Below are 22,433 nucleotides of genomic sequence, written 5' to 3'. Positions count from 1 at the left end.
TGATTTAACGCTTTACATCTTTTTGAGTGTGTATACAAAATCACTGCTGAAATCATACATATGGGATTCCCCTAACATAGAATATTTCTGTAAATAAACCAAGATTGGTTTAGTGTTGATTCAATGATTGGATTTCAGTTGAACAAAAATAGATTTCTTGTCCAATTTGATCCATCTTTCATCATTGAATTAACATCATTCAAGGGTGCAAACCTGTTGAAAACTCAATGTTAAATTTCAACATTGATTCGATGGTGAATCAATGTTGGTCTGCTATCTGACATTTAAAACACAAGGACAAGAAAACAATTTGAATAATTGTTTGTATTTCTTCATTTTTAATAAACATTTTAGTTATCATAAAGCATGTGACATTCAAAAAACATGGGGGAAAACATATTTGTGATCTTGAGAGGACTCCCAATACTTGAGAATAGATTGTCCCAGGGATAAGCATATTGGGTATTTAGATAAAAATGAATGTAACAAAGGAAATGGTCAATGTACACATATTGTTACTACACACAATGCTAAAATGAATAAATCATAATTAATGAATAAATCTGCGATGACTTCAAACACAGAACTCTACTTTTAAAGTTGGGAAATTACGCTACTGGGTTTATCTAACAAGATCATTAAAAAGAAAGATAAAGTGCTTGCTAAAATGTCCACTAATGCATTTATTTAGCGAGTGTCTATGACTGTGTTAAAACAACTATCCTGCAACTGGAAGCAACTAAATTTCTCTGTGGAGGATATGATATCCCTCTACTGTATCTGACATTGTTGTGGTTTAACTCCTACTAAGGGTTTGGGTGTAGTTCTGAATAGATGTTTGAAAGTATGCAGCAGTGTTCTTCTTGGGCTGAAATAACATGATGTAAGATTTTGGTATGAAGTAGCTTAAGAGAATTCCATATATACTGGTTATTTGGGCCAATGCATTCAAAAGCAGGACGTATTTGCTTTGAAAAGTGAGATATATGGTGAAGTATGAAATCCAGCTCAGATAGTACATAAGCAGACTGAAGGTAATTGGTTTGGCCTCATTGTAACTTTTTGGCAGATCTCTTCCCATGTAAGAAAACGAGATGCACAGAAAACCAAGAAACCAACTTATGAACAAAACGATGCTGATGGTAACCGTGTTTCTCCTTTCACAAATGAGCATAGTTTGATCATTAAAAGTAACTGAGTCCCTGACAGGATGGTCAGGTGAGACAGTTGCCCATAAAACACAAGAAATAAAATGAATAAAAGAAGAAAACAAGATGAAGAGCCACTGGCCGTTGTGCTTTACCCACAGGCTGTGTAATTTAGGGAACTCGGCAGCCATTTTGAAGACGCAAACAATTTGAAAGGAACGAACAGTCAAACATGAGAGACAGATGGTGAAGAAAAACGAAAACATGAAATCTCTCAGGATACAGTCTGCAGATGTGGGTTGTCCAAAGAAAAAGAAAACACTTATGCTAGACATAGTTAAACTCGCCAACATAAGGAAACACATGTTGCCACCAGCAGACCTCACCACTGGTGTGTTATAGTTGAAGGCGAAAAGACAGAAGATGAAAATGAGCACAGTTATCAGACATGAAGTGAAAAAGATGACAACAATGGAGGTGATTTCTGTGAACTGAAGATAGACGACAGAACGAATCTTACATGCTGTGCTGCCCTCATCAGACCATTCGCTCTCTGCACATGGATAACACGTATAAGGGTCACCTGAAAATAAACAATAACAGAATGTTTTGAATGTTTTGTCATACAGTTAGAATCTTGTGACTTAGGAAAAGTCTTAAGTATTATTCGGACATCACATTTCTTGTAAAAATTACAGAGGGTTTTACCTTCTGTGAAAAGGTCTGGAATAGTTACCTCAGATATTGTTTGTCAAATATACTTTTAGGGGCATTTTTACCATTGTCGAATATGACAGTACATGAGAAGAGAACAGAAAACTATAGGGTGGAGAGATGGAATCAGGATTAGCAGAGGACACCGAGCCAGAAATGAAACTTCGGTTGCCCTCTGCACATGGGGACACATGTCGGAGCACTGCCAATTTGGATATTGGCTCCGACTATCTCAGGTAATAATAATAATCCGGTTCAAATAGACGAGCTGTAGATATGTATAGGTGGTCTAGTTGGTTAAACCACTGACTGGTAAATCAATGGTTGCTGGTTCGTTCCCAGCAGCCACCACCAGTGTGTCCTTGAGCAAGACACTTTACTCCTTGTTGCTCCAGGGGGATTGTCCCTGTAATAAGTGCACTGTAAGTCGCTTTGGATAAAAGCGTCTGCCAAATGACTAAATGTAAATGTAAATGTAAATGTATAGAAATATTATGTAATTTGTGTTTTTATGTAGTTTGCCACAGTTGTTGGAGTATGGAGACGCTTGACAAAGCATTCTGTTACCTTCTATGCAGTAGGAGAAAACATTTGTTACGCTGATGGTGGTGTGTTAATTGAGTAATCCTCCCACTTCTGGTAGTTTTTCCTGAGATTTGAATCCTGTGCCAATTGACTATTTATATTACATACTGTGGCAAGGGGGGCGTGGTTCAGCACGGTCTGTGCGGAGGGAGAGCGTCAGGAGAAAGACGGTGAGTAGGCAGATCAACGCTTTAGTGAAAACACCTGCTTGTCGTTCTAGTAATTGGCAAGGAGACGCTTTAAAACCCCAAAGCAGATCGGGAGGAGGTGAGAGAGAGCGGCTGGGAAGACGAGCGCGCCAGAGGAGAGTGACGTTGTGTCCGAGGACATCTGGCAGAAAGAATCTTACGATCCAGAGAGATCAACTGTGACTTTTATTTTGAAGACCGGAAGTGTGAAACCCGGAACCATTATACAATAAATTCTCGTATCGTTTTCCCAGCCACGCTGACCTTGACTCCTTTCTTCCACATTCTAAGAACATTATTATAGTGGTGCCGAAACCCGGGAGAATGGAGTGAGCCGCCGCCAACCATGCAGACTCCGCAGGGATCGCCATTTGCGGAGGTTATCGCCTCCCTCGCTGGTCTCCATCAGCAACACCACCAGGCCCTGTTGGGTCTGAGAGAAGATCAGGAGAGGAGGTTCCAGGCCCTCGTCCAGACCCAACAGGAGGACCGCGAGGCGTTCCGGAGCTGGGCGAGCCAGGAGAGAGGTCCGAGCGGAACGTCGACCGCATCCCCCACCATCCCGCTGCACAAGATGGGAGCCCAAGACGAGCCAGAAGCCTTCCTGGAGCTCTTCGAGAGGTCCGCGGAGTTATCCGGGTGGCAGCAAGATGCGTGGGCGGCCCGTCTGATTCCCCTGTTGTCAGGCGAAGCCCAGCTGGCCGCCCAGCAGCTGCCAGTAGCTAACTTGCTACAGTACACGGACCTCAAGAAGGCTATCCTGGAGCGAGTGGGGCTCAGTCCGGAGCAGCATCGGTTCCGGTCTCTGGAACTCGGGGATCGCGGTCAACCCTTCGCCTTCGCTCACCAGCTCCGGGACGCATGCCGCAGATGGCTGATGGCCGGCGCCAGCACTACCGACGACATCGTCGATAAGGTGACACTGGAGCAGTTCGTGGGACGGCTACCCAGGAAGACCGCCCAGTGGGTCCAGTGCCACCGACCGTCGACGCTGGCTCAGGCCATCCAGCTGGCGGAGGACCAGTTGGTGGCGTGCCCAGGGGTCGGCGGACCCCTGATATCGTCATCTCTCTCTCTCCCTGTCACCCCGTCCCCTCCTTCCAGACCTGTGCCCTTTCCTCGGACCCGGGGGATTTTCTCTCCACGGCCAGCCCCACGTACCCGGATGTTTTCGGAGACGGGACCCCCAGGAGCCGCCAGGACTTTCGAGGGAGCAGGGAACCCACAAAGCCAAGGCCCCAATTTCTCCTCTCACCCGTCAACCTCCCAAGCCTCTCCTCGCCAATTCGGGGGTCTGCCTCCTGCCGCTAGGGCGGCGGGAACTTCTGGGCCGGCCTGTTGGCGTTTTGGGGACCCGGACATTTTATCGACCGTTGTCCCATGATGGAGGTCGGTATGATGATCCGGGTTCCCGACAACCCACAGGCTGCCCTCGGTCAAGACGGGCTGTACCAAATACCGGTGAGTATAAGAGGGGGTACATATCAGGCTTTGGTGGATTCAGGGTGTAACCAAACCTCGATTCATCAAAGCCTGATTCAATTCGTGGCAAGGGATACGGGCCGCATGGTTAAGGTAAGGTGTGTACACGGGGATGTGGAGAATTACCCTTTGGTGCCATTGACCATCAAATTTAAGGGGCAAAAGCATAGAGTGGAGGTGGCTGTTAACGAGCACCTCCGACATCCGCTGATTCTGGGAACGAATTGGCCATTATTTTCAGTATTACTGGGACAATTATGCGCGGATGTTTCTGGGCACAATCAAGAGCGATGGGGAGGGGCGGTCGCGCAGGTGGGAGAGGTTGAGCCGGGACCACTGACGACTGGCTCAGAGGGAATTAGCGCTGTGGAGAAAATAAATCTCTCCCAGGGTGATGATTTTCCTCTGGAGCAGTCCCAGGATGACTCACTCAAAAACGCATTTGATCAGGTCCGTTCCATCGACGGACAACTTCTCCACCCTGCACAACCGCTGTCCTACCCATATTTTGCTATTTTGAAAGACCGGTTGTATCGAGTGACCCAAGACACTCAGTCAAAACAGGATACAACCCAATTGGTCGTACCAAAGAGCCGTTGGGAAATGCTTTTCCAGGCGGCTCACTGTAATCCAATGGCAGGGCACCTAGGACAGGCTGCCACTTTAAATCGACTAACGACCCGATTTTTTTGGCCGGGCATTCATGAGAACGTGCGCAGGTGGTGCGCGTCTTGTCTTGAATGCCAGTTGGTAAACCCACCGGCCACTCCACGGGCACAGTTATGCCCGCTTCCGCTTATGCAGGTCCCCTTCGAACGAATTGGTATGGACCTGATCGGGCCGTTAGAGCGATCCGCACGAGGGCATCGATTTGCGTTAGTCATCGTGGATTACGCAACACGTTACCCTGAGGCAGTAGCGTTACGCAATATCTCAGCAACCAGTGTTGCGGACGCACTGTTTCGAGTCATCTCCCGGGTGGGAATCCCGAAAGAGGTTCTCACCGATCAAGGCACGGCGTTTATGTCACGGACCCTCCGCGAACTCTACGGATTATTGGGGATTAAAACGATTCGGACCAGCGTCTACCACCCACAAACCGATGGGCTGGTCGAACGTTTTAATCGCACATTGAAAACCATGATCCGGAAGTTCGTTCACGAAGACGCCAAAAATTGGGATAGGTGGCTGGAACCCCTGTTATTTGCGGTCCGCGAGGTCCCCCAAGCCTCCACTGGGTTTTCCCCCTTTGAGCTCCTCTATGGTCGTCAGCCTCGCGGGGTTTTAGACGTCCTAAGAGAGGCTTGGGAGGACGGACCTTCCGCGAGCAAAAATCAAATCCAATATGTCTTGGACCTGCGAACAAAACTCCATACACTGGGGCGGCTCTCAATGGAGAATTTGTTACAGGCCCAGGACAGGCAGAGTTGGCAGTATAACAGGGGCACCAGACTACGTAAATTTACACCGGGAGAGAAGGTGCTTGTATTACTCCCAACGTCCAGTTCTAAGTTACTCGCCAAGTGGCAAGGACCCTTCGAGGTCACACGACGAGTAGGAGATCTCAATTATGAGGTAGTTCGATCGGATAGGAGCGGAGCGCATCAGATTTATCACCTCAATCTCCTCAAAAAGTGGAGCGAGGCGAACACCGTGATGCTGGCGACGACAGTGAGCAGAGAAGATGATCTCGGACCAGAAGTGAACACCAAAGTGCAATCCCTCGCTCTGCTCCAGGGGGAGATCACCTCTCGTCCTCCCAGGTCACGGATGTGGTAAGATTACAAGCAGAATTTGCAGATGTTTTTTCGCCCCTACCCGGCCGCACGAACCTCATAGAGCACCACATTGAGACCAAACCGGGTGCGATAGTGCGCAGCCGACCATATAGACTACCTGAACACAAAAAAATGGTGGTTCAGAGAGAATTAGAAGCGATGCTGGACATGGGCGTAATAGAAGAGTCCAGCAGTGATTGGGCGAGCCCGATAGTCTTAGTGCCTAAAACCGATGGCTCCGTCCGGTTCTGTGTGGACTATCGGAAGGTGAATGCTGTATCGAAGTTCGATGCATATCCAATGCCACGGATTGACGAATTACTAGACCGACTAGGTACGGCTCGCTTTTATTCGACATTGGATTTGACGAAAGGATATTGGCAGATCCCTCTATCTCCATTATCCAAAGAAAAGACGGCTTTTACCACGCCGTTCGGTTTACACCAATTTGCTACACATCCGTTCGGGTTATTCGGAGCCCCGGCGACCTTCCAGCGCCTCATGGACCGCATACTCCGACCACACTCTGCATATGCCGCCGCGTATCTAGATGATATCATCATATATAGTAATGACTGGGAGCGGCATATGCAACACCTGAGAGCGGTCCTGGCTTCGTTGAGAGGTGCGGGGCTAACGGCTAACCCGAAGAAGTGTGCAGTTGGGCGGGTAGAGGTAAGGTATCTGGGTTTCCACTTGGGTCACGGGGAGGTGCGTCCCCAAATTAATAAGACAGCCGCGATTGCGACCGCACCGAGACCCAAGACCAAAAAGGAGGTGGGAGGCTGGGGCTGGCGGGATATTATAGGCGGTTTGTACCCAATTATTCGGACCTCACCAGCCCGCTGACTGACCTCACTAAAAAGGGAGCACCAGATACCGTCCAATGGACGGAGCAGTGCCAGCAGGGGTTTACCAAGGTAAAGGCTGCTCTGTGCGGCGGGCCGTTATTGCACTCTCCTGACTTTTCTATTCCCTTTCTCCTGCAGACCGATGCATCGGACAGGGGCGTGGGGGCGGTTCTGTCCCAGGAGGTGGGAGGAGAGGACCGTCCGGTGCTGTACATCAGTCGTAAGCTCTAACAGAGGGAGACGAAGTACAGCACCATCGAGAAGGAATGCCTGGCGATCAGGTGGGCGGTCCTCACCCTTCGCTATTACCTCCTGGGGCGGGAGTTTACGCTCTGTTCGGACCACGCGCCTCTCCAATGGCTCCACCGCATGAAGGATACCAACGCGCGGATCACTCGTTGGTATCTCTCATAACAACCCTTCAAATTTAAGGTGATCCACAGGCCGGGGACGCAGATGGCTGTGGCCGACTTCCTCTCCAGGAGGGGGGGGGGGAGCTGCAGGCCGGATGGGGCCCCGGCCTGAGTCGGGCGGTGGGGGTATGTGGCAAGGGGGGCGTGGTTCAGCACGGTCTGTGCGGAGGGAGAGCGTCAGGAGAAAGACGGTGAGTAGGCAGATCAACGCTTTTGTGAAAACACCTGCTTGTCGTTCTAGCAATTGGCGAGGAGACGCTTTAAAACCCCAAAGCAGATCGGGAGGAGGTGAGAGAGCGCGGCTGGGAAGACGAGCGCGCCAGAGGAGAGTGACGTTGTGTCCGAGGACATCTGGCAGAAAGAATCTTACGATCCAGAGAGATCAACTGTGACTTTTATTTTGAAGACCGGAAGTGTGAAACCCGGAACCATTATACAATAAATTCTCGTATCGTTTTCCCAGCCACACCGACCCTGACTCCTTTCTTCCACATTCTACGAACATTATTACACATACGTCCTGTGATAAAATTATTTCACCCCATGTATCCCATCCAAATAGAGTATTAGAAAAGCAAAACCATTAGTAAGCAACAGAATCACTAAAGTTATTGATGACTTTTGGGGTATGAAGATTTTTTCTGAAAGAAAACATTATACAGTAACGAATGGAACTTCAAAGTCCATCTGATCAACAGATAAACCGCTTGATAATTCTGTGTCTATTTCAGCAAAATGTTTGTTTCTCTTTGGCTTAGCTTTAAGATGAGGTGAGTAAACATTATCCTTCAGCTTAACTGTTGCTTTAACACAATAACATTATGTGGACATACACATATGGAACAAATGAAAAGAACCTTTTAATACAGCATTTCTGTATGTATCTAGCAATACTATTGGAGTGTCTTTTAAAGGTGTCATGAATTAAGACTTCAATTTTAACCCGAGCTTTTGTTATGTAAGAGGGAATGGTATTCAAGCGAACATCCTGTAAGTGTCAGAACTGAAAACGCCCTTATTACTGAGATTACATCTGTTATTGACACCAGACTCAGCGAACGCCAGGTCCTGGAATGCACCTGTCTAGATAGGTTGAACACCGTATCCACGGTAAAAAATATCAACGATTACTTCTCTGGCCCCGCCCACTGATTCGCGCATGACAGAAGTAACACAAATTGAGAGAGCAAGCAATAAACATTTCGTTAAAGACCTCACAATATTGTGCAGTGCCTGGTTGTGGGAGAACACAGTCGCTGCATAACCTTCCTTCGGATTCCGACATTAGTAATGCGTGGTTGAAGTTTATTTTTAAAGACGTTCCAGCTCACGTTGGTAAAACATTGAGCGTTTGTTTGCCTCATTTCTCTGTGGATTCCTTTGTGAACAAGGCACAGGTAGACGCTGGATTTGTGGAGAGATTAAAATTAAATAGCAGCGCTGTGCCGTCAATATTGGATTTCACAATCTTATGTGAGTAAAACATATTTGTACTATGCGTCACTATTGTTTTGTTAGAGCTCTATTCGCATGTGATTAGTATTACCTGGGGACCTTGAGTCATTTGTAGTAATTGCAGAGGTTGTCTGTCATCTTAATTCTGTGCAAATCGGCCCTGTCTGTCATTTGTAAGAAAAAATTCCCCCACAAATTACCTACCCTATTTTGATGAACACCGAGATCCTTTGATAATATTAGTCCTGTGCGAATCGTCATAACCATATCTGCCAACACTGTCGTTTTAAGCCGGGAATTTCCCGTTTGTTTATTTCTCATGAAAACTCTCATAACATTTGAGACCACAGTGATCTTTTGTCCAGTTCGCGATCACGGGTCTCAAATGCTGACAGGTACGGTCATATATCATAAAACGCAATACAACTATAGGCTATACAAGCAATACGCAAAGCCTTGCCATCACATCCGAGAAATAAGTCAGTTAATTTGAGTAATATAACAGGCTTCACTTGTCTTGTGCGAATGTACCACATGAAATACAGATGTGAGGACGTCATTAATAAATCCCACAAGGTCTCCAGATAATACTAATGCTGTGCGTATAGGGCGAATGTGTAACCTAACGTTACGTGCCTAACCAAATTCACAGAAGGCTCCAACTAAGTTTACTACGCAAACTGGTATCCAATCATAGTAGTGGGCGTTAACTTCCAAGTCTTCAATGCGGCATGCCCATTAACACCGAGCATTTTGACAAGCCGGCCTCAAAACCCGAGTAGAATAATTATTGATTTTGATGTTTTTGAACGTAAAAACCACACGAACGTCATAACTACAAATCAAACAACAGTATAAAACGTCCAGTTCATGAGACCTTTAACAAACAAAGCTCAGGAATTACATGAAGTCCCCCAACAGCAATGGAAGTTATGAAAAAAATGTTGCTTATTCCATTATAAATGTTTGACCTGATCCTAAAATACACTAAAAAACATTAGTATTGTATTGTCTAAACTTGAATATGAACTTGTTTTCTTTTCAGTATTCAAGAACTGCAAACATAGTATTTTTTTATTCTTCCCATTTTAAAGTTTCATTTGGAATATGGGTGAAATGTTGTCACTAGTTCCCAAATTAAAACAAAAATTAGCATTTATCTAAACACTTAAAGGTACAGTTAGTTAAAATCACCAATAGATGGCGCACGATCAAAACAACAACAATAGCGTAGCTGGATGACGCTGTGTAGAAGCGTTGAATAGTGGGATATGTCGTCTTCAACTCCACCGCTGATGGCGCCGCTGATACATCAATAAGACGGGAACGAGAAATAATGTTAGCGGAAGAGGTAAAGTAATAGTTTTATAAGTGTTGCGTTTGATGAAATCATTTTGTTTCATTATAATGAATCAGACCCGAGTAATTGAAGGTTTAAAACTAAATTGTTAGTCATATGTCATGACTCTGGGTTTTGTGTGTCCGTTTTTGTACTTGTGTGGCATTGTTTTGTGTTTGTGTCGAACACGTGGGGAGTTGTCTGACAGCTTGCCGCGTGTTCGGTATCCGCGTCACTAGCCCCGCCCTCGTGTCTCCCTCACTGGGTTTCCCTCACTCATCTCTGATCACCCTGACACCTGTAGCGAGTTTCGCCAGCGCTTCACGCCCGCGGGTTGCGCTGCGCAGCTGCTGCTCATTTCTACTTGTGATAGGTTTCCCTATTTATTCCCTCGTGTCTTGCTGTTCTTTGTCAGTCCGTTGAACGTGTTTGCTCACAGACTTAGAGCTGACTCCTTGTCTTGTCTAGTCCTGTCGTCTTCCCTAGCATATTGCTCTGCTCAATACTCTAGTTATTCTTTTTCTAGTCTAGTTTATTCAATTATCTAGTTTCCTGTCCTGTTATTTTTGGTTGAACTTTTCTACCTATAGTTCCCCGCCGGCGCTCCAGTTTTCCCCGTGATGCCTCCTCCAAGGAGTTCCGCCATCTGTTCACGGGATCCAGTCGAGCCAAGCCAGCTAAAGACTCTGTGTGTTACCCTGCCTATTGTGAGACCCGCCTTGAGCGCCTCATCACAGCCGTCGTCTAGATCCCGGGTCCTCTGGGTGTGACACTCTCCTAGGCTGCTGACGCGGTCGCTTGGCGGTCTCTTCTATTGGGCTACTAGCGTGTGCCCTGTTTAATAAACGCTTGTATCCTCACCGCATTTGGGTCTCACCTCGTTCTTTGATCATGACAGTCATAGATGTACAGTAATTGTGCAATTCGATGGTGTAATAACACCGCTCAGTTTTAAGTGTTCAAATCAATCATAGTAAAAGTTATTTTGAGCGTACCCACTTCATTTGCAATAAAGATAGACGGACCGACAGTACAAACTACTTCTTCATCTGTCTTCGACAGTGTCACACGGTTGCTACGTCAGTAAAGGCGGTTATAAAGGGTAACGCGGATATGACGCCATTGACAGGTGACTAAACGGCCCCGGTCCACTGTTTAGAATGGAGATTTTCTCAGGATTTAAAAGCAATTGGAATCATTTGAGATATTGTAAGTACTCAGCAGAACAAAATATATAACACTGGCCACGTGGTTTTTAAATTCTTACAAACTGTACCTTTAATTATAAACCGTTAATTCTTCGTTTTATCCGTTCATCGAATGTTATTATAAAAAATCATAACTACCAGAATGTCCTAATAGTATCTGTAATCCAAAAAATCGGACACAATTACACAAGTTAAATGTTCTCGTTGTATTGAACTATCCAAACTAAAAAGTGTAAATTGGGATTTTAAAGGGAAAAATATCAAGACTGTACGTACGAGAATAATCCACGTAGGTGTTTTGTGGGCATTTTTTGCACTGAAAACAGCAAGCATGAAATCCTTCTTGTTTCCTCGAATATCCATCCCTACACTCAACAGAGCAGTTTGAGAAAGGAACCTTTAAAGAACAGGAAAGATTCTTCATGTAAGATGGTTTATTAGCCATATATTAGAGAGTAAAAATGATACTCGTCAAGATAAATGACTTACAAAAGTACTGTTACGCCAGGGCATGAGAGAGTTGTTGATTGAAAAAGTAATTTCTGGATACGTGTCATAAGTGCCCACCATCTCAGTCCGTGGAGGATTTGTTTCAGTGTGCCACAGCACGACTGCATAGCTGATGGTTGGATTGCCATTAACATCGTATTTCACTGTGCGGCCACTGAGAGGAAAATCCAACTTCTTCATCTCGCCCAGAAGCTGTGCAGTAAAAAACATTTCCCAAAAAATACTATAATGTATTTGGACAGCAGTATGCACTGTATGTATAGTTAATGGTATATTGACTTTATTTTTACTATATATATTTTCATTTCTTTATTGAGAAAATAACTCACTCACCATGTATGGTTTAAAGGTTGTATTTTTGCGGCATTCATTTGCGTCACACTGCAGAACTTTATGTAATGCATGAGCTATGGTATATATGGCAGCGTAGATGGCAAAGGAGAATGTGGGATTTTCATTTATAATTTCCTTTGCAGTCAACGATGGGCATTCCTTACATTCTTGATTGCAAATATTCCCCTGTACTAAAGCATTACTATTATTATCTTTATTAGTTGTTGCTTTGATTTTATAAACAAACTCATCAAATCCAGGCAATGACAATAATCGCTCTGTAATGCCAATAACTGTACCAATTTTCTCAATTCCTGGCTCTCTTGGAAGCTGCTGACTCATGGACCATGTTTGACTTGCAATCCAAACTTTGTCTCGGACGTTGTATGCAATGGCAGCTTTCAACATGTTTTCTGCATATACTGGTAAAGCAAAAATCACAATGACATTAATGTTGAGCATATTGATATTTTTAAGTGTTTGATTGTGATTTCCCCCTATTCTTATAATGTCTTGATAGGCCAAGCAAATCCCAGTATTGCCAGTATACTCGTAAAACAGTCTTAGACCATCTTCACTGTAATTGTCTGGACCTCCAAGAAAGGCAACCCAGTTCCATCCAAACCACTGTATGATGCGAATAATCATCTGTATCAAGTCTTTGTTGCTAGGGATTGTTCTTATGAAAGTTGGATACTGAAGTTTATCATTTAACTGATAACTGGTAGCTCCATATTGAACCTTTAAAAGAAAAGAAATTATAGTATATAATATCAAGGTTTCATACTTATGTGAATGAGTCAAATGACAGTAGGACAATGTTTTATGTAGCATAATGTAATGTATATATCATCTGTGATGGTAAAGTCTAATTTTAACAGATTTTACTCCAGTCTACTTAAAACAAGTCCTTGTGACAAGAAACCTGTCCTATTAGTAACACAATTGAAAATGACTGTGCTGCTTAAGTGTTAAAATCACAATACTTTGCGTGCTAAATTTTGACACATAACCAAGAATACAAACTGTGCCATCTATTCTCTTCTTCAAGTTCTATATCAAAGTTGAAGTAAACATCATTTACCCATGGTATGAGGTCCATTGTGACTAAAGGTGCAACGGTAAGAGTTCTTGTGCTTCCATATGGTCCGGTAAAAGCAATTATTTTAGGTTGATGGCTGTTGAGTTTTTCTTGAGGTTTTAGCAATCCCTTTTCTGAGACTAAATTGAAGACTGAAGGGAAGTTCTTAGTTTCAGAACAATGATCGAAAATCTCGTAGCCCAGAGAAACATTGGGCAGCAGGGTGGTGGAGTTATTGATCTCCTCAACAGCAAACCTCATTACTTGGAGCATCTGATAGCCAGATCTTGAGAACGGGTGCCTGGAAAACATCAGAAATATAGTCAATTCAATCATTTGTTTCAATTTGTTAAGATTAAATACTCTGTTTGAATTCAATTAATTCAGGTAAACATAGCAATAGTGCCTTGTGATGTTATCCTTAGACTCATACTTCAAAAGCAACTAAAAGTTTCTTGCTTACCTTTTACATTCAATAGCCTCTGGGGAGAGCATGATTGTCGACTGTACAACTTCATGTACTGGAAAAAGGCCACCCAACAAGTAATCGCCATCTAATCTGAATTCAGATGATGAACAAGAAACTTTAAAAAGTACAAAATGAGTAAAGCCCACAAGGAAAGTGTAAATGCGACTCTGAAGCATGGTGTTAGATGGACTGTTGGTCATGACACAGGGACGTGTGCTGTTGATATAGTATACTTCCATTTGCTTAAACCACTATATTTACTGACACAAATGTCAATTTTCATATCTAAATTCATAAAGCATACATTAATCAGTTATTAAGTAGAGCATTACACCACACCACAAACAACAGATAATGCAAAATATTAACTAAATACACTGAGGCAATGGGGATTTATTTTAACTAGCATCTCACTCATCCATTACTTCAATATAATCTCGTGTTGACCTGAGTGTTACTTCTCAATAAAATTCTATGGAGCCAATTCACAGTAGGTTTATTCTGATTGACAACGCTTTATTTATAACACATTTTATAAATAATTTGTATATTCTGTCACAAATTTGAAATGTCTGTCTTGTTTTCAGAGTAGTTGCATTAAAATAATTGTTTAAAGAGAATTAAAAGGGTTAAATCCCAGATTAAAGATTTAATTGTCATAGTAAATTATTTTTTATCGAGGATGATTAGATCTACCAAAGATCAGGTTCTGTTTGATCTATCTGAATCTTTAAGTTACTATACTATACTGCTTCTCTTAAGTAATGTTTATAATATAATAAGTTATATTGAAAAGTATTTTCTTCCTTTAATGGGACACAGGGCAGTAGAGAGCTGCAGGGACACATTGAGCAGAGAGAGGGGAGTGGGATCAGATCTTGAGATGGGAATTGAAGTCGGGTCGTCGTGAGTGCTCTAGACCAATATATCGACTCTCCACATTTATTCATTTGGCAGACGCTCTCACCACACGAGCATCAGCATCGAACACTTTATTCATTTTAACTAAATCTGAGAAGAAACCAAATAAATCCAGTATAAAGAAAACAAAAAGCAACTTGTTGATTAAACCAACTGGAACTTTTTTTAAACAATTTATGTTGTCTTAAGAAGAGTAAGAAGAACAGAAATGGAAATAAAAAATTCTTTGCTATTTAAAATGGGAACACAATGACCTTCAGCCAGGAACACTATTTGCATATTTTATATTTGAAATAAATTTGCTTAACCCAGTTCCAGTTGACTTACTGACAAAGAATAAGCTCTAAGAGATATCAAAACTGCATACTGACCACAAACTATTTTTCATAATGCATCTTAATGCACTCTTAATTCACATTGTGGTGGCAAATGTAAAAAAGGTTCAAACATGTGGTCACACTTTACAATCAAGTTCTATCTGTTGACATTAGTTGAAAACATTTATTTAGCTTCAACTAACAAAGAACAATTCTTCTGCTGAATATATTAATCTCAGCACATGTTGATCTTAACATTAATTAATGCATTTAATATCGAAGTTTATCTGTTAGCATTAGTTAATGAACAGTGAACTACTATAAATCAACAATTGCATTTGTATTAACTGGCGTTGATAAAGAATGCCATGTTTTCACATGATTTGAGACGTTAGACTGATCAAGTGTAGGATTTATGGGATTTATGACTGTGTTAAAGTCTCCACCTATTTTACTCGACTGTAAGAGTCAGATAGCATTGAAAAAAAACTACGGCTGTTTCCAAAATCACCCTCATTCACTATTCCCAACATTAATTCATTAATATAGTCCACTGGTTTGCGCATGTCAGTGCTGACGTAAAACAAGTTGGGCAGAACAAGATAGAGCGAGCAAGCATATGCCATTAAGAATCACAAAATACTGTGCAGTGCCTGGTTGTGGAAGAACACAGTTGCTGCATAACCTTCCTTTGGATTCCGACTTTAGAAATGCGTGGTTGAAGTTTATTTTTAAATGTAAAACATTAAGGGTTTTTTCGCTTCATTTCACCACGGATACCTTTGTTAACAAGGCAGATGCCAACAGAGGTAATTCATTAACTCTTCACACATCAGTGTCACTGTTCAATATGTAGGTGATTGTTCAAAGGTACACTCAAATATTATTATTAGACAATAAGATATTGAGGGCGTTTACAATAAAGTGACATGTTATCATTCGATGCAAAAAGTCACAACTCAGAGAAATGGTGATGCCGGAGGAGTTTAATGATTTGAGTTGATATTAGTTTTGATTGTTATATTGACATCTTATATTGACATTATGCACAGTATAGTTTAATGTGTAAGTTTTTCCCTTTTCTACATTTTTTTATTTGGATGAGATTGTGCAAAAAGTTAAAGATTTTGGATAGGTGGAACCAATGTGGTCTTTAAAAATCAAACTTTTTGCATGGTTATTGAAACGACAATATCATGGTATAATAAGATCTGTTTCAGGAATTCATTTACACGGTTACAATTTTTGAATCTGGACGGCGGCATGAAAAATTTACACTGCATTGTAAAAGAGTTACCTTTGAATATTTTCTGTCATCAAGACGAAATAAATATATTTCCTTCATTTGCTGTTATAATTGCTATTTAAAAAAACTGCTTATACAGACTACTCATAAGGAACAATAAATAATCAGACTTTTATGGAAAATGTGAATCAACACTAGTATTGTGTTGACACACACAAACACAAGTTGTGCAGATGTAATTCTTGTAACCAAATTATATTCAGCAGTGTAGCATGTTGAAACAACAGAGTAAAGCAGAAAATAAAATACAGTATATTTATCTTTTAAAGTATAGAAATGGATTAAAATAATCAAATAAAACATACCATTGCATGTGTACAAATTATATAAAGATGAATCATAACTGAAGTTGCGGAAGCTATTGGATCACAAGCAGTGAGTGATTCCCTTGACTTTACCAGACAGTTGTTTTTCGTCTGTTTCGTCCGTCACTTAAGAAATAACTTGCTATGTTTGTGAAGATACTCGACAAGAGAGGCATGTTGACCTCTGTCGTATGTGAATTTTTCCGTTAAAGCGCAAGACTTCAAAGACAACTCTATATTTGTCCAATGTCGGAGACTCTTCTCACACTTTGGATCTTCTCACAGCGCGCAAGCGAGTTTTCTTGTGCATCATCTTGCACTGAAATGTTTGAATAGGCAAGGCTAGAATGAGTTTAGTTTAAACAGCAACATGTGCTGTTCAGGTCTCACCTGCACTCGCGCTCTCACAACACACGGGTGATGACAGCATCATATACGCCCTTTACACAATGACGTAACTTAACTTCCGCCTTTTTGCAAAGCAGTGTATCATAACATCTGTCTTGCAACAAACAAGGAGAAGGAGACCTTCCGTTTTAACGTTGCGCTGGAATTTAACAACAGTGAATAAAAACTGACGGAACACGTATTCAAGTACTTATCCTAGCACCTTCTCTAACACAAAAAGAAAACAAAACATGTACCTTCATAATCAAACAGGTACTTTTCAACGAAGAATTTGAATCCTTGATATGGCTTTGATCTTTTCGTAAGCGCAAATTTGTCTGCGAGAGGTTGTACATCATCTAGCCTTATTTGTGGCAACTGTGCAAGGGACTTGGTAAAGTCCATTCTGAGGTGCTAGCGGAAGTAATGCTACACGGCTTCGCGACAGAACGGAAGATGGGTGACGTCCTGTGAAAAGGGCCTATTACAGCATATGTCAATGAAAACAGAAAATTAGAATATTAAATAAAAGATATTTTAAACAGAAATGTCAGGCTTCTGAATATTATGTTCATTTCTATGCACCCAATATATGATGGGCTCATCAATGTGGCGTGGCATGGAGGCAATCACCCTTTGGCACTGCTCAGGTGTAATGGAAGCCTAGGTTGCTTTGATAGCGCCCTTCAGGTCGTCTGCATTGTTGGGTCTGGTGTCTCTCATCCTCCTCTAGACAACAGGTCAGGCAGGTTTGCAGGCCAATCAAGCAAAGTACCACCATTGTCATTGAACCAGCTTTTGGTACCTTTGGCAGTGTGGGGAAGTCCTCCTGGAAAATGCTCCAAAAAGCTTGTCAGCAGAAGGAATCATTAAGTGCTCTAAAATGTCCTGGAAGATTACTGTGTTAACTGTGGACTTCAGAAAACACAGTAGACCAACCAGATTACATGGCAGCCCAAATCATCACTGACTGTGGAAACTTCACACTGGACTTCAAGCAACATGGATTCTGTGGCTCTCCATTCTTCCTCCAGACTCTGGGACCTTAATCTCCAAATAAAATGCAAAATTTTCTTTCATCTGAAAAGAGGTCTTTGGTCCACCAGTTTTTACGGCACATATGCATTATTGATCTTTTGTTGCTCAAATTGCCTCTATTGTTTCCCCCTACATTCCCCCTACACTTCCATTTGGATAAAAGCGTCTGCTAAATGACTAAATGTACAGTAAATGTAAGATGAGCTGTGGTCCAAGCGCATGCTGAACTGTAGGGGTAGAACGGTGCGGTTCAATTTTTTACCAAGAACTGTTACGCCCCTACTATCTATATGACTATCCCATCCTTACCTTTAGTAACACGGAAGATTTGGATTGGGTAATTCACAGGGATTCACCATTTGTTGATAAAGGTCTACACCAGTGAAAGACACAAAATTAAAAAGGTAAATTAAAATGCTACTGATATGCATGTTTTGTCGGTACTTATAGAGCAATCAAGAAAAGAAGATAAAAGACCAGAACATTTGTATAAATAAGATAAAACCAGATTTAAAAATCGAAACCATAACACATATTTTTTGGTTAGAACCCCATTACAGTCCTTCACAAGACACATTGTCTGCATAAATTGCCTATTTCCCTGCATGCTATAGCCATTTTTTGTGTATTGTACGTTTGTTTGAATATTAAGTCTAGTAAAATATATTCTTAACGCAACTAATGCACAATCCAGCACACAATCTGTCAGATCTGTCTGGAAAAAATATATAAAAAAGATTTTACAGATATAGAAAAATACTGTGGTACTTAAAAAAACTTGCAGAGTGGATTTCGTTACTATTATTTTGAATACGTACTTTTGGTTTGTGTCAGGAAGTATGTATGATGTTTTGGGTAAAAGGCAATGCATCAGAAGTAAAGGCTGACAATTAAATAAAACATGCCCAGTTGTTTCAGCTTATACTTTGTGTGTGTAAAGTTTAGATCTAAAGCAAACCGTTAAACAACATCTAACCATTTGTTTAACACTTAAATGTCCCTAAAATAATGTTAAACAGAAACACTTTGCTAGATCAGATGTACAACATGAAATAATCGTGATGAAGAGAAACAGTTAGTCGCACGTCAGTCTATTGCAGTCTTATGAGTTAAGCTATGAAAGGGGGATGTTTGCCCCCCAAAGACTCTTCAACCTATTAACATAAACACATCCTTAGCTACAACTCTTAAACAGAAGCTACATTTAAAAACCCACCGTTGTGACACAGCTTGTATTCAATAGGATGCCAAGAAGTTTTTTGACTAATTCAATTTTTTTTAAGAATTTCCAATCGATCTTGGAATTTGAAAAGAATGCCAAAGAAATGTATTTTAACTTGTGGTTAGAACTAAACTAAGGGGTAGCACTATCCTTCTTTTAGATCTTGAGATATCATCTGAATCTAAACATTTATAAAAAGCAGTGTAGAAATAAACAAATTAAAGATGAAGATATTAACTTTAGTTTTTTTATTCCTAGTTTTAAAAGTTGAACCCTAAAGGGACATGTTTGATTTTTAATGCCAAAAAGATCAGAAAGAGTCATTATCAGAAAACATTACAGATTTTCCTTCACACAAGATAGTAGACACACAGACATCTCCAGAGCATCAGTCAGGATGGAAAGCCAAACCTTTTTAGGTTCATTGTCTTAAGACTACTATTGTTCGAACAAACCCCAGATAAACACACAGATAAAGTCTTAAAGGCAGTGAATGGGACACAACAACAGGTTGTAACAGTCACTGTCTGTAACAGTGTATTGTATGTTATGTTCTTCTAGACCACTAGGGGAAAATCTAAAGTCACCTAGTGCTGTATAAAACAGGAAGAACTAGAGCAAGAAGAGATTTTATTTATGATGATGATTGTTCTATGCCCGCGTGATATTGTACCTGATCTCAGATGAGTACACTATTTGAAATCTACACCTTGTGAATTATGGTGATGCACTATAACAGCTGGAAGTAGGAATACAAATTTACTTCAGTGGGTTCCTCATTGTCAATCTTCCACTAATATATAGACGGTGTACAGGACTTGTATTGTCATTCCTATGGCTGTGGCTACCCGTCATCTCAACACAACAGCATGCAACACTTATGAAACTTAAATCTCTTCTCATGTTGCTCTGTGGACACTGGTACAGTTACTGTCATTTTCTATATTTGGTGATGATATGCTGTGAATTTTCTGTTCAAATTTTCTTTTTCTTTATGTTGTTTATTGATTAATCAAATAGTCCGGTATCATTTAACAAACAACCCATTAACTAGATTATCACGACCCCCTTTATTTTTATTAACAGACAAGTGGAGGGTAGATGGAAAGGTTATAAGGTCATAACCCCCCCCCCCCCCCCGAAAACATTAATTATCAGAACAAAGCTAAACTCTTATTACCACGTCATATAAAACAAAATACATAAACACTGACAAGGACGCAGCACCCAAAAGAAGAAGCCCAGTTAAGATAATCTCCTCATTTGGCTGATCAAAGACATAATCGTAGAACCAACTCACATCCAGGAAGAAACATCAAACGCAAAAGCGTTTACTTATCTCTCTCTAATTTACAAAGTCAACCGTCTTTTACATAATGGTGGCAGGTAGAAAGGCAGCCAGGCTGGAAGCACAGTTTGGGGTGTGTGGGTAGAAAAGGAGACAGAGCATGTCCAACAACCGTACCGTGAAATTAATTTGATTGACGGGTTGACGGAACTTTGACATGGGGGTCATTCATTACACATTTTGACACACAGTATATGTTTATACCATACATTGAGAAATACACACTTTCAATTTAATCTTTATTTATATTTTTTCCTGGTTTTAGAATAAACAGTAAACCTATCAAAACCATGGAATAACACGACTGTGAAAGTGATTTGGCCACGACAGCTTCCGCAGCTATAACTGTAACTAGGAATTATGTTTTCACTAAAAGAAACCAAGATACTCGGTTCAATTTCTTTTATCATCCAGCTACTTAAAGTCTCAACCTGGGAAGCTCTTTAAACAGTATTGAATGAATTTCCATGTATTCTGGACTCTACAAAAGTCATTTTAAACATTAAAAAGATTTTTAAGATCAAGAGAATTTTTTTGTCTATTGGTCCTAAACTTCTGACCAGTAGTGTATGAAAACATTTTAAGCTTGTCTCATTCGCTTATACTAAATTAAAGTTACTACATACGTTCTACTTTAGATTCATATTTTTTTCTTCTGTTCAGACTCAGAGGAACATGATTGAAAATAAAAAGGAGGTTGTTGGTCCCTATTTGGAGTGTGGAAATCACTGGACCACAAAAGTATGTTTTGGTGTGAGTAGTAATGTGAACAATATGAATATATTGGCTCCATTTCCTACTCATTTTGCTAGGTATATATGCAGTAATAAAATAAATACATATTTATTCTAGCACTGCAGTATTGTTAATCGTAGTATAACTGGTGGAACATGATGAGCAGTACTACAAAATAGCAGAAGAAAACATATATTTTTTTCACAGCTGTGGTAAAGAATTATTTTCATTTAAAGTTTTTATTAGTATTTCAACAACTGCTACAACAAATCATCAGTTTCTAGAACCTTTAGTTTGCTTTTTTGGAGGCACGAGGGCCTATCTTGCATACTCGCATGTACTGCAAGAGAGAGAGAGAGAGAGCGACCATGTCTATTTCTTTTTAGTTCAGTTTGCAAGTATCATCCACATGTATATGTTTAGAGTATCCTATTAGTTATATCATGTTAAAGGACTGTTATTGCAGCCAAGATGTTTCCCCTCTAATTTTAGATAGGTCTGTTTTTTGTGCTATCTGTCACAGGACGGCATCTAGAAATGTTGGGTCCCAGGTTTAGCACATGTCTATTTTGTTCCTTCTGTTGTGTGAGTGTGAATGTCCAGAGCATGTGGTAGTTGTTTGAGAGTTCCATGTGCCCACAGTCTGTGTTAATGTGCCCCATCAGCTGGCACCTATCATTCCCTCGTTAGCCTTAGGATTCTCACCTGGTGCTGTTAGTTTTTACCCCATTTATTCCCTGCCACTCAGTTGATGAGACCTTCTTTATTTATTTATTTTTTGCCCAGGCTTCGGTCAGTTTCTTCTTTTGGGTTTTTGTTTGATTTAGTGCCCTTAGGGCATTTCCCCTGCCTCAGTGCCACCCTCTGCCCCCAAAAATCTGGGAATTTTTCTTTATATAAAGGTTATTAATTGATTTGCGCAAAACATAACTTTGTGCTTGCCAACAAGGGTTTCCCCAAAAGGGCTCATGTGACACCCCTCACCAAAGTGCAAATAATAATAAACTGTACAATATCCGCGATCACTTTGTGGGGTTCATTTTTACAGAAAATGAACGACATTCTTTAAATTGATTTTTATTCTTTAAATGTTACTGTAACAAACAGGGTTACGAAAGGCAGGGTCGGATTCAAAAGCAGATTTACTCAAAGGGGTATTCCAAGTCATCATCCATAAAACAGGCAAAAGGTTGAGGTAGGCAGCAAACAATCCTAAAACAGGTTGAGGCGCAGGTCAAAAGACTGGTATACATAGAACAAGGAAACCGCTAGGTAATGCTGTAGGAGGAACAATACAGTG

The 22,433-nt window shown here is 41.2% G+C and overlaps 1 protein-coding gene across 1 annotated transcript; it reads right to left on the bottom strand.

Annotated features, from left to right (window-relative positions):
• Positions 1–385: 385 nt before the first annotated feature.
• On the bottom strand, positions 386–13,730 carry LOC130407044 (taste receptor type 1 member 1-like). The gene is made up of 6 exons (XM_056729683.1): positions 13,549–13,730; positions 13,089–13,386; positions 12,005–12,745; positions 11,651–11,863; positions 11,438–11,558; positions 386–1,731 (listed from the first exon to the last, which is right to left on the bottom strand). The coding sequence occupies exons 1-6, from the start codon at positions 13,728–13,730 to the stop codon at positions 797–799; spliced, it is 2,490 nt and encodes an 829-aa protein (XP_056585661.1). The 3' UTR covers positions 386–796.
• Between the last annotated feature and the right edge of the window lie 8,703 nt (positions 13,731–22,433).

The sequence above is a fragment of the Triplophysa dalaica genome, chromosome 18 (assembly GCF_015846415.1).
Source record: "Triplophysa dalaica isolate WHDGS20190420 chromosome 18, ASM1584641v1, whole genome shotgun sequence".
NCBI classification, from domain to species: domain Eukaryota; kingdom Metazoa; phylum Chordata; class Actinopteri; order Cypriniformes; family Nemacheilidae; genus Triplophysa; species Triplophysa dalaica.
This window is presented reverse-complemented; position numbering and strand designations above follow the sequence as displayed.

What these genes read in the sequence shown, in the direction of transcription:
- LOC130407044 (XM_056729683.1), bottom strand. Translation starts at nt 13,730, where the DNA reads ATGCTTCAGAGTCGCATTTACACTTTCCTTGTGGGCTTTACTCATTTT. An exon ending in GAGGCTATTGAATGTAAAAG is followed by an intron (nt 13,387 to 13,548) that starts GTAAGCAAGAAA and finishes GATGTTTTCCAG; the next exon opens with GCACCCGTTCTCAAGATCTG. An exon ending in CACCTACGTGGATTATTCTC is followed by an intron (nt 1,732 to 11,437) that starts GTACGTACAGTC and finishes GTTTATTTTCAG; the next exon opens with GTGACCCTTATACGTGTTAT.